This window comes from Marmota monax, unplaced genomic scaffold, assembly GCF_021218885.2.
Source record: "Marmota monax isolate L192 unplaced genomic scaffold, Marmota_monax_Labrador192_F-V1.1 WCK01_AAM20220418_F8-fsc00222, whole genome shotgun sequence".
Taxonomy (NCBI): domain Eukaryota; kingdom Metazoa; phylum Chordata; class Mammalia; order Rodentia; family Sciuridae; genus Marmota; species Marmota monax.
The window spans coordinates 2,455,148-2,467,505 of record NW_026694968.1 but is presented as its reverse complement, the minus strand read 5'-3'; the positions used below and the strand labels follow the sequence as shown (position 1 = coordinate 2,467,505).

The 12,358-nt window shown below is 34.4% G+C and overlaps 1 protein-coding gene across 2 annotated transcripts in view; it reads left to right on the top strand.

The window, feature by feature from the left end:
• Positions 1 to 12,358, top strand: part of LOC124081270 (iron-sulfur protein NUBPL) — a 177,825-nt gene that overhangs the window by 126,599 nt on the left and 38,868 nt on the right. For both annotated transcript variants that reach the window (XM_046427486.2, XM_046427487.2), the window contains one exon: positions 4,937 to 5,030. In XM_046427486.2, coding sequence (XP_046283442.1) covers positions 4,937 to 5,030 — 94 coding nt within the window. The remainder of the gene's footprint in view (positions 1 to 4,936; positions 5,031 to 12,358) is intronic.

Sequence of the window (12,358 nt, the reverse complement as noted above, 5' to 3'; positions counted from 1 at the left end):
GTTTTTATAAGAAGCTTTATTATATCATGATTGATTACATCATTGGCCATTGCTTTGTCAACTCAGCCTTCAGCCCTTCTCCCTTTTCATGCTGATTGAGTCAGGTGTAGGACTAAAAGTTCCAATTCTCTGATCACATGGTTGGTCCCACACTGAGGCTAAGAGTTTCCAGCCTCCTGTCAACTCATTAGCACACAAAAGACACTCTTCCCATTCTGGAGTTTCCAAGGATTTTAGGACTTTCAAGTCAGGAATGGGGTACAGACTGTGTAGTCAGCTTTATTCACTGCTGTGACTAAAATGACCCAACCAGAACAACTGTAAAGGAGGAAAAGTTTATTTGAGGGATTGTGGTTTCAGAGGTTTTAGTCTATAGAAGGCCAGCTCCATTCCTCAGGGCTCGAGATGAAGCAGAACATCATGGAGGAAAAGTGTGGCAGAGGGAAGCTGGTTCACATGATGATCAGATACACACACACACACTCACACACACAAATATATATATCCCCAAAGCCATGCCCTACATGAACCACTTCCTCCAGCCACAGCCCATCTACCCACAGCCTAGCCACCACTCAGTTAATCCAATCAGGAATTAATTCACTGATTAAGTTAAAGATATAGCCCAATCGTTTCTCCTCCAGACCTCCTTGCATTGTCTCACTTGTGAGGTTTTGGGGGACACCACATCTAAACCATAACACAGATATATAAATAGATAGATAGTTAAGATAGATATGGCTTTGTACAAGTTCTGGGATTGCATTATATTTGGATCTGGAAGTGTTGCATGTCAAACACTTCCAAGGGACATAAGAGTCCTGAGTTACTGTGTAAAAGAGGCATCTAGTGGAAATCTTCTTTTTACAGATTCAAGTCCTAATTGCTTGTCTCATCCCATTTTCCTCAGTTGCCCTGGACACTAGCTTTGTGTTTTTGTTTTCCTAAGTTTTTTATTACATAAATATGTACATAATTGTACATATTTATAGGGCACGATGTAATGTTTCAATATTGGTATATATTGTCTAATAATCAAGTCAGGATAATAAGCGTATTTATTGCCTTTTTAAACATTTATCATTGCTTTGTGGCGAAAACATTCAAAATCCTCTCTTCTAGTTATTTTGAAATATATAGTCAATATATTATTGGTAACTTTGGCCTCCCTACTGTGTGTCAATTAGGAGGACTAAGTTCTGACTTCTTTTTTTCTTTTTTTGATTCTCCCTTTTTGTTGTTTTGTCCCCCTCAGTTTTACATGTATTTGACTTGGTAGCTACATGCTGAATTCTCTGCAGTAGTGCTATTTCTGTATTCATAGGGCATCTGGACTACCTTGGTATCTTCAGTTCTAGACTGACTTGAGACTTTCCTACTGGGATCCTTTGTGATTGGAGCATGGGAGGAAACTGAGGAGGTTTTACTAGAGTGGAATTCCATGGAGCTAATGAAACTTCAGCTTAGTGTTACATGTTCACATGAGACCTTATAAGATCTTGGGAATTGTACAATGTTCTATTCTAGATGGAGAGTGGAAACCAGGTTGCATTTAGGAAGCATTCCTGTTATTCAAGAGATCTTAGATAACTTGAATCTTTAAAGTTCTGGCACTTAATGGTGATTTTTTTTCATATTCTAAATAAATACAGGTGTTCCCTTCTTAAGAGACTTAAAGTAGTTCCACTTTATAGTGATGGGAAAGCAATACACAATCCATAGAAACGACTTCGGATTTTGGAATTTCATCTTTTCCCTGACTAGTTGTCTATGGTCTCTTGTTATGTTGGGCAGCCACAGCAAGCCCCTGTTCCCAGTTAACCATGCATTATGAAGACAACCACTACCCTAGAGAATTGCTAAGCTATTGTGGTTGGTAGGTTAGGTATGTGAAACACATTTTTCACTGATGATATTTTCAATTTTCTGGAGTTGCAATCTGATTATAGTCAAGAAGCATCTATATTGATGACTATATTTAATTTTGCATTCACAATTTTGAGTTTCTATTTGAATAGAGAACCGTTCAAAATGTATATGCTTCAAGCCACACAAAATCTGGTTCTACCACTGGATTTTATTAATAAATGAGATTCTGGTATATTTCTTTACATTTAGTAAAACATAATTTCTACAAGTAACAAACTCTTACGTAGAATCTGGAAAAGCCCCAAATCATTCTAAAATCAATGCTTTTGGTGGCTCTTTTATAAGATAACTGGAACTTCTTGGTAGTTAATATATTTCAATATTAGTATTAGTGAGTACCATAAAACTGAAACTCACATATCAAATTTAGTTAAGTCCAATTCCAATCAACAAGCCTTTATGGAAAGCTCACTATGTGTGACAAAGGTGTTGGACTAGGTTCTTTTCTCAAATAGATTAAATTCATTTTAAGAGTAATTGGAAATGAATTGCCTTAACAATTTTTTAATAGGTCTCTGAAATAAAAACTTGAGGATAACATGATAAATATGGTTAAATGCCAAGGAAAAACAGTGATAAATTGTTGGCACCAGTTATCTGGTATTCTCTGAAACAAACCTGTTAGTCTGCTTACTGAGAATAAAAAATTAAAAGTGTTTTTTATCCTTTTTTTTTTCAGTGCTGGGGATACAACCTAGGGCCTCACCCCAGCCCATCCTTTATTTTTTCTTGGAGATAGTTTTATAGATGGTGCTTATAGGTAACCTTGGGGTAATCGTTTTTCAAACCAAAGAACCCTATATTGGATATTAGCCAAATGATGTTCATCGCATCATCATTCTCTTAAAATATGGCATTTTATTAGTATCAAGTGCATACATTTGTGAAATAGCATAGGATTACTAAAAGACAAATCAATATGTAGTGTCAGATACTGGTAAATATTTGAAGAAAAGCAATGTCAGGGAAGGAGAGAAATCAGTGATAATGGGGGTGCTATTTTAGAAAGACTGAGCTGGTTTTCTCATTATTCCTTGTATGTGCCTATCACTTGCTGGGGCTCCTGGCTGGAATACTTTTCTTTAGCTGTCTGCATCACTTGCTTTATCACTTCATTTGTAGCTCTGGCCACCCTTTCTACAGTAGCACCCGCCACCATCTATCCTTTCTCCCTACTGTACAAGTTTTCTTAATCATCTGACCTTGGGAATCAAAGAGAGTCAAAGAAATTTTTTGATAAATTCTTTGCTATCTGAACTCTTATCACTTTATATCTGAAATTCAAGAATTGAAGAGCTTTTTAGAACTTTTCTTATTTGATCTGGATATCCAAAACAGGAGCCAAATAACTATATAGTGAGAGATGCTTGTAGTTTTCTTCATAACACATATTGCTCTGATTTGTCTGTCTTCAGGTCTCCCTTAATAAAATATCAGTAGCTAGAATGTTGTTTTATTCATTGCTCTATCCCCATCACCTGGAACAATGGCTGGCACCTAATGGATTCTCAATAAATATGTGTTGAATAGGTATATTAATATGTGAATGAATCTATTGATCTAATCTCATTCAAGCTTTTTATCAAAAAAATTATTATGTGGGAAAGGCATGTTACACATTGAATTTTACGAAACAGAATATGGAATTACCTACATAGTTACCATTTAGATTAAAAAAAAAAAAATCTCAAACCTTTGTATGTGTTTATTTGTTCATTCATTCCGTAGGGAGAAAAAACTTAGTAATTATCTCCTATGTGTCCATTCCTTTCTAAAGTATTCTAACTCAGTTTAGTTTTATAGGAAGATACAAAATCTTTCAAGTTCTGAAAAGTAGGTACTATGATACCATTTAATTATGAATACTTAACTCAATATATACAAGGTACTTAACCATTTCTTTGACAAGTAAATGAGTGGCTAGGTAAAGTATACAGTAGGAACGCTGTATCTAATCTAGTGGGAGATTTCCCTAAGGAAGTGAATTTTAAACTAGGATCTGAAGAATGAGGAGGAATTACTCAAAAACACAAGACAGAGTGTTTTAGAGCTTAAACTCAGACTTTATCCTAAACGCTGGAAAAGAATTTTAAGCAAAAAAGCACAACTAGTCTTGCATCTTTTATGTGGTCTGTTTTTCAATGTTGCTAGGGACAGACTGGAAGGGCAATACTGGAGCAAAGACAATGGCTGGGAGGCTTTAATAATAATAGGTGGTAGTGACCTCCCTTGGCTCCTTGGCGGTGGAGGAAGAGAAATTCATTTGAGAGATTTTAGCAGGCAGAATAACTGACTGGGGTAAAGAAGGAAAAGGAAGCATTAAGTATGATTTCAAGATACTACTTGAGGCAACTGAGAGGATCCTAGGACCTTTCAGAAGACTGGAAACTCAGGGAAGAACTATCTGAAAAGAAAAGAGCACAAGATATCCTTGAGAACTAACTAGATTGAGTCTGAGCATTATAGACTTATATAATTGCTAAATTTCTTTTTAAAAAATGTTTGGAAAGAAAGAATCAATGTTAATAGTATTGGGATGGTAGTTATATTTAATTTTTTTCTTATTATTAAATTTTGGTTTTCATTATTAGTATGTCTTATTTTGTGAAGGAAAAATAATAAATTTAGAAAATTTATGTTTGCATAGGAAGTGCTATGCCAGCAAACAACAACAGTAAAACCCCAAGGGCAAAAAGCTAAGACCTTTTAGATAAAATGTTGGATTATACCCAGTGAAATTAAATGATTTGTCCTGATTAGGAGATAATTGTAAAATGGGGTTGCCATTAGTATCTGGAAATTTAAGCGTGTCATTCAAGGATCTACCAGAGGCAGTGGCTGTCATGTATGCATCTTTGACCTTATCCCTTGGTGCCTGGCACCTAGTAAGGTCTCAAGTGACAGCTGTTATTTTAGATTTGTTATTAGCACATTCATTTTGTTTATACTCATTATTTTCACTAGAATGGATATACAATGATGTTATTTATGTCATTTTGATTTTTAGGTAGATTGGGGTCAACTGGACTATTTAGTTGTTGACATGCCACCAGGAACGGGAGATGTACAGTTATCAGTTTCACAGAATATTCCCATTTCAGGTAAATCTAAATCTTAAAAGGTTAAAGTAATTTATGCTTTCTTTGATGTGTTGATGTTGCCATAGAGAAAAACAAACTGTGAGACAGCCAAACATTTTTATGTCTTAAAAAAGAACTTATAAATTTTCCCTTAGAGATCTAAAGCATAAATTGAGTTTTCCAGATTATCAGAATGAGCATATTTAAAAAAAAAACATAAAGACACTTTGAAAGGTGGTGATATAATTCTATGTTCCAGAAATGTAGGCACTTAAGTATATTAAAGTATAAAATGTACAAACTTCACTGGTTGATAGCAGTCTAATAACTTACAGCACTGGTGTACATGGTAGGCACTTGGTAAATATTTATTGAGCAAGTATGGAATGAGAGAAAATATTAGGAAATTTGTCTGTTTTGTAAATACAACTATAAGAAAATTTTATATTCTGCTACTTATTTAAAGTCAAAAGAGCAATTAACAAAGTAATTTATCAAATACAAATTATTTATATATTGTAGTGGATTTTTTATTATGTGGAATTGAAGTATTAGTTAGTAGTTACCTTTTGTATGAACCTGTTTCTAAAGATTTCCCCAAATTTCACAAAGATGTAGTTGCATATATAAATGAACTCACGGAAAAATAGTTAAAATGTCTTCACCAGTTATTTACTGATTCTCGAAGTCATTTCATTGACATTTAATTACTAAAAGCATGTAATTTAAGTTTTTGACAAGATACACTTTTATTTTAAAATATCAGTATAACCTCATTAATATGGATATTTTGAATGTTTTAATACTTTGGTAACCTTAATGGAATCTGAGATGTTTTCTTTAGTGAGACAGGTTATTAAGTATGAGATGGGAGTAAACTGATGTGAAAATAATTCATCCTTTTTGTAATCACTGGATGGTGCAAAAGCTCTATCTAAATGTATCATTTTTTAGAAACTACTTGAACACTTTAAAACAGCTTTTCAGGGAGGGGTAGCGAAATGTCATCAGTTAGGAGTCTTGGTGTCATTGCATTTCTAGAAGCCATGATGAGAATGAAATTTTTTATATTTGGAAAAAGACATTCTTTTAGAAAATGTATACAGGCAGACCTGTATCAAAAAGATCCTCTTTGTGAATGCTAATTAGCAGCTCTTTATATGTGTTCTATTTTGTTCCATGGGTTGGATGACAGGCTCATTATAAGAAGAAATTTTGAAGAAAAAATAATAATTCCTTACTTGTGTTAAAAATATTGTATCACAACAATAAAGGTAAATGTGTTGACAGTAATATTAGTGGCTAATAGATTTAAGTTTGAGTTTACATAGACTATTGAATCGTTACATATTACAAGTATAGACCAGAATGATACCTAGTGGTTGCAGTAATTGCTGAAGGGAAAGGAATTAGGTTAAAGGATGAGAAATGACCAATTATAATTATAGTCTTTAGATTTGCTCTTATCTTATTGAACTTGCCAAGAGGAGAAGGCAGCGTTTTGGTTTTGTTTTTTTTATGGCTGGCTTTATTATTTTTCTACTTTTTTTTTCTTTTTTGTTTAATTACACAGTTTACTAGCTTTTTGCTTATTTGTTTGTTTATTAGTTGTTGCCTATTTTATATTGGACAGATTCCAAGACTGACTTCTGGAAGTATGTCTTAAATGCATGCTTATATACTCTTAGGAATCATTGATCACTCAGTTGCTTTTCCGTAATAAAAATGATTAATATTCTTCAAGAAGTATTATAATTTCCTTGAAAATTTTGAAAATACATGGACTATTTTAGTATTCAAATTCTAATAGATATTACCTAAAATATTTTTTTTCTTTATTCAACTGAAGTCCTCTGAATTACTGTCTAAAGACTGTCTTAGTTTCATTTTAACTATTGGAATTAAGTGAAGATTAATTTTACTAAGAATTGAAGTTTCAGTAATTTACTTATATTAAAGTACATATTAGTCAAGGTCCTAGCAGGAAAAAAGAATTCATTTAATGAAGGGATTAGTTGCAGAGGTGTGGGCAGCATTAAGAAAACCATCAAGAGATGGTGAAGTACCCAGGGACTAGTGACAGTAGGAAGTTGTTACTGCCCCCTGACACACACACACACACACACACACACACACACACACACACACCTAAAGAGGCAAAGGATTGAACTGTGTTAGTGGAAGCTGGAGATTTCTTGGAACCCTGGAAAAGGGCTGTCTGATGGAAGCTATGGCCATTCTCAGAACTATAGCAAGGTTGGAGAGAGTAGCATGCAAGGTAGGTAATAATACTTCACCTTTTTTCCCTCCCACATTCTCTTTTTTCTGCTACTGGTACCTCTTGGTGGCAGATCCCCATTTAGAGCCAGAAGACAAGGAAACTCGGTGATACAATCCACAGAGGTCAGCTACCAGGGCACTCACTGGTCAAGAGACAGAGGGATGGAAAAATGAACCTGGGCAGAGCCTGAAGAGGGAAAAGAAGGAAGAGTACATCCAGTGGAATTACTAACATAGCTTCTCATCTTCATGGTCATCATTTCATTATAAATTAGTGACTGTGACAGATGAAATACAAAGCCAGGGGACAAGATTCCTGCCCTCTAGAAGTTTGCAAGCTAATATAGACAGTACTGCACAATAATACACTCAAATTGGTAGAAAATCGATATTATCGTGAGACAATATTATACTGTCATTAAACATAAAGAGAATATATACACTGTAGGTGAGCAGTGATGCAAATATATTTTGTGTAGTGAGAAGTAATAGATGAAATAGTTGTTTTTGATAGGATAAAATTAGGGGGAAAATGTTCTTTATAAGTAAAGATTGATACAGAAATGAAACATTTGGAAATTTTTCTTATAAGAGAAGGGACAGAGACTGAGCAGCCAAGAGGGGAGCCATTATGGTCCCTGGTTTGTTCTTTCTTTTTCTTCCAGCAAATGGCAAAAGTGATATAGAAAACAGCCAGGCAGTTCTTAATGTTCTAATAGTCCACAGTGTGGGTCCTATTTTGATTTCTTATCTCCTGGAGAGGGAAAAGCTGCTGTGTATAGCAAAGTATTCAGCTAATTAATATGCTGAATATCTATGGGCTCCAGAAAAGCTGCCCTAACATCTGGTGTTATATTATGATAATGAGGTGATGTCCTTTCTTCCCTAAGACCTTTCCTGTCTAGGTCCTGTTGATAGAAGGAAAGCCAGAGGCCCTTTTTCTACTTTCTCATTTAAATGAGATGGGATAGGAATTTTAAATTAAGCTACTGTAATATTTCAGTCATTGCTTAAAATGAAAGACTTTTCTGGCTTGTGAAAAGTGTTGGACCTATTGCCACACTGATTGAACTACTCATCAAAAATTCTTGAGGAAAAAACCCACGCATGTTCACCCTGGTATTTTGCTCTCCATCAGTAATTTACCTGGCTTAATCAATTGTCTGTTCTATGATGACACTCTTTGTGAATTTGGACAGTGGTTTTGTGATGTGAAAACCTACCCTCATGAGGGATTGAGAGATCAGAAACTTATTGGTGATGTGATAAATACGTGAATGGCCAAAGGCCTCTGCTTGAAATAGTTCCTTGATTGTAATTTACTCTTTCAAAGCAAAAGGAACAATACTGTTTGCATTGAATTTTATTGCTATATTTTCCTTACAATTTTACAATTTGTAATGAACCCATACTATAAAGCTAGAAATATGCTTGAATCTTAAAAGTAGAAGACTTAAGGGGCTGAGGTTGTGGCACAGCAGTAGAGTGCTCACCTAGCACATGGGAGGCACTGGGTTTGATCTTCAGCACCACATTAAAAATACATAAGTAAAATAAAAGTATTATGTACCTCTATAATTAAAAAAATATTTTTTTAAAGTAGAAGATTAAATTATAGATTTTCCTAGTGTTTTGGGATAGTAAATCTTCATTTATGTTTTCAGTTCCCAGATTGGAACATTAAAGGAGATAGTCTTTTGGACTTCTTTCAGGCACACTGTCTTTCCATTGCAAATGTTGGATGCAATTATAATTAATGGATACTTGGCAAGAACTTCATGATGTAGACAGAGTTATTGTTTTATTTATCAAATTTTAAAAATTCTTTTCAAAATAAATTTGCTTTGTTGTTACACAATTATACCAACTGTTAGAAAGACTAGCAACTGTATTCCACAATTTTATCTTTTAGGTCATTCCTGGTATTTCATTCTGAAACTTTAGTCCTTGTTAGAATTGGAATAAACTTTATAAAATTAAATATAACATCATTGGCTAATAAATAATATATTTCTAATCTGCAGTTAAAAAGAAATAAACTCTTCAGGGCTCCTGTATTTGGCTGAACATTCTTTACAAGTAGACATTACAGTACAATTCAAAGAAGTAGCCTGAGAATTAATAATTTCTGAACTATGACACAAAAAGGCCCAGACTTTATAAGCATCCCCTCCTGATTTCTATATTTAGCTTTGAGAATTTCTTATCTAAGCCAACCATCATTTGAATTCCTTGAATTCCTACCAGGTGGTCCTCTATCCTGTGTTTAGATAGTGTCTGAGATCATTCAGTTTTGCTGAATTTCTGAGCATTTCCTTCATGACAAGCTAGATAGCTAAAATTCCTTAAAGGTCTTAAAGTTCAGTGAATAATATAATGGCCAATGTGTCATTGGGTTCATTTTAAAAGCTACTTTTAAATCCATCAAATATTGGAAAAAGTAAAGTCCCAAATGTAGATGTTAGAAATTTATCAGGATCTGAAGCATAGCTTGAAGAATGTCTTCACATCTTAAGTATAACGTATTTGGATATTGACTAAGATCTTCCCATATAGAGTCTCAGTCTCTTTTCCTCTCTTTTATGAAATGTACCTGGTTATATAAAGCCCAGTGTAAATGAAGTAGCAGTTCTCTCTGGATCTTTTAGCAAAAAAAAAAAAAAAAAAGGTTATAAAAAGGAATATGTTGAGCCGGGCATGATGGAGCATGCCTGTAATCCCAGCTACAAGGGAGGCTGTTGCAGGAGGATACAAGTTCGAAGCCAGCCTGGGCAATTTGGCTAGCATGTCTCAAAAGGAATGTGTTCCATTATTAAACAAGCATCCTTTAGTAGTGGCTTGCTGTAGTTGCAGGCAAGCTGAGCTACATGTGCTTCTAACAGAATTTGAAATGCAGAATAGTAAATCTTAGAGTTCAACATGAACAGACCTTCAGAAGAAGAAAAGATCTTTGTGAGTTGTAGAGACACATTTGTACAATGTGTAGGTTTCCCGAGGTGTTTTCTGATCAGCATAAGCATGGATACAAGACTAGAAAGAAGCCAGGATTTTATCTTAACTTTTTTGGAGGCATCAGAATAGAGAAGGGAGATGAGAATGAGAATGGGGAGGGAGAGAAAGAGAGAGAGATGGAGGGAGGAAGGGGGAGAAAGACAAAGAGGGAGAGAGTGAGAGAACATTTTATTTGTGATAAGATCTATCTAATTCCATCCTATACTCCTGAAAATCTGTGGAAGCCTCATTGAGCCCCAGTGTCTCCTTATTGATTGCAACCTGAGTAACCCTGGTTAAATCTTTGTAGTATCATTAATGTAAATTGGCTGGAAGCCCTTTACTTGTTGAATCTATTATATTGAAGAACCAGTCTTTATTTCTAAACAATAGATATGTATCCAGATTCCTTGATGAACTTGAATTCTTAATGAAAATTCTAAAGTACAACATGTTCGTATTCATCAGTAGCTCTCAAATACTGTGGTTTCTTTAATTACTGTGTTTGATAAATCTGTTTTGGCAGCAATTAATGTAATTTTTTAAATGTAATTTGTTTCTGAGGTGAGCAAAATGATTGATTCTTTTTTTTTTTTTCTGAATACTGGGGATTTAACCATGGGACACTTATCTGCTGAGCCACATCCCTAACCCTTTTTATTTTTTATTTTGAGATGGGGTCTTGCTGAGTTGCTTAGGGCCTTGCTAAGTTGCTGAAATTGGCATTGAACTTGTGACCCTAAATTAATAGGACACATCCCCTTTGTGACTGTAGTCAATTCTTAACTCTGTTGGAAGGTAGCATGGAGTCTACAACAGTGATTCTTCCGAGAATTATAGCTGTTGAAGTGTAGTCTGTGAATACAATTGAGGTAAATTGACTTTTAAATCATATTGCTTAAGCTGATACTAATATTAGTAGACTTCCTTGATCTTACAGCACATAATATTTATAATTCAGAAAGTTCAAAGAGAAAGAGGAGAGCTAAAAACTACCAAAGCCAATCTACATTATGGTTAACTTAAAAATCATAAAGTGTTTGTTATTTTTTTGTGTTAAAGTCAGAAGAAGTTGAGTGATTCTTTTCTTCTTCTATTTTTATGCTACTGGAATCAAACCCAGGGCCTCACACATGCTAAGCATGCACTCTACCACTGAGCTATATCCCTAGCCTCTGATTATTGTCTTTTGCTGCAAGTCTATCTCTAAAAAAAAATTAAGGAGAATCAGTAGCACTAAATATTAAAAGCACTGTGAGCATTAAGAATAATAGTTAATGTTTGTTTTTAGTCTTAGTTGGTTTTGCATTGATGGGCTCAGTAGTTGTAAGATATAGAATTATTCCTCCAGGTATACTTCTGAGCAGATTTTGTTGTACATGTTTATGAGGTTCCAACCCTGAAGTTCTCAATCAAACTTGGGAATTAGATTCCATCTATGCCCTGGAGACTAGAATGCATAGTTGAGTAGTTCCAACAGTGGTGTAATTATGATCAGCCTAACATCTGGAATAATTAGTTTTAAGTGTTTAATTACTCTGAACTCTGACCCAAATCCAGATATCCAGTTGTAGATTTTCCTCTTAATAGTAAAGAGAATTAACAATTAAGATAGTACTCTAAATTATTTTGTAAGATGTTTTCATATTTTTCAGAATCTACCAAGATGACCTTTCTCAGAATTTGACAGCTGATAAAAAGCAGATTACAAGTTGGGAAATATATTTAAATAATATTATTTGCTAGGACTTAGACATTTACCTTAGAAAATGGATAGAGATTTCTCAATGGGATTCTTGAGATGGGCAATCAGTCTCCCAGATAATCCCATTTATTGCAAACTGAGCATTCTCTTTTTTTTTTTTTTTTTTAATGCTACTGCTGACATTTTTTGCTTTTGCTGACATTTCCTTATGGTCAGTACAGGGAGCACAAGTTTTCCAGCATCATGAAACTACAGTGACATCATTAGTGAAGTTATAAAGGAAGACATTTCTAGGCGTGTTCATAATGGTTCACATTTCATGAGCCATGAACAAAATTAAAATTTAATAGGAAGAAAAGCCAAGAACCATAAA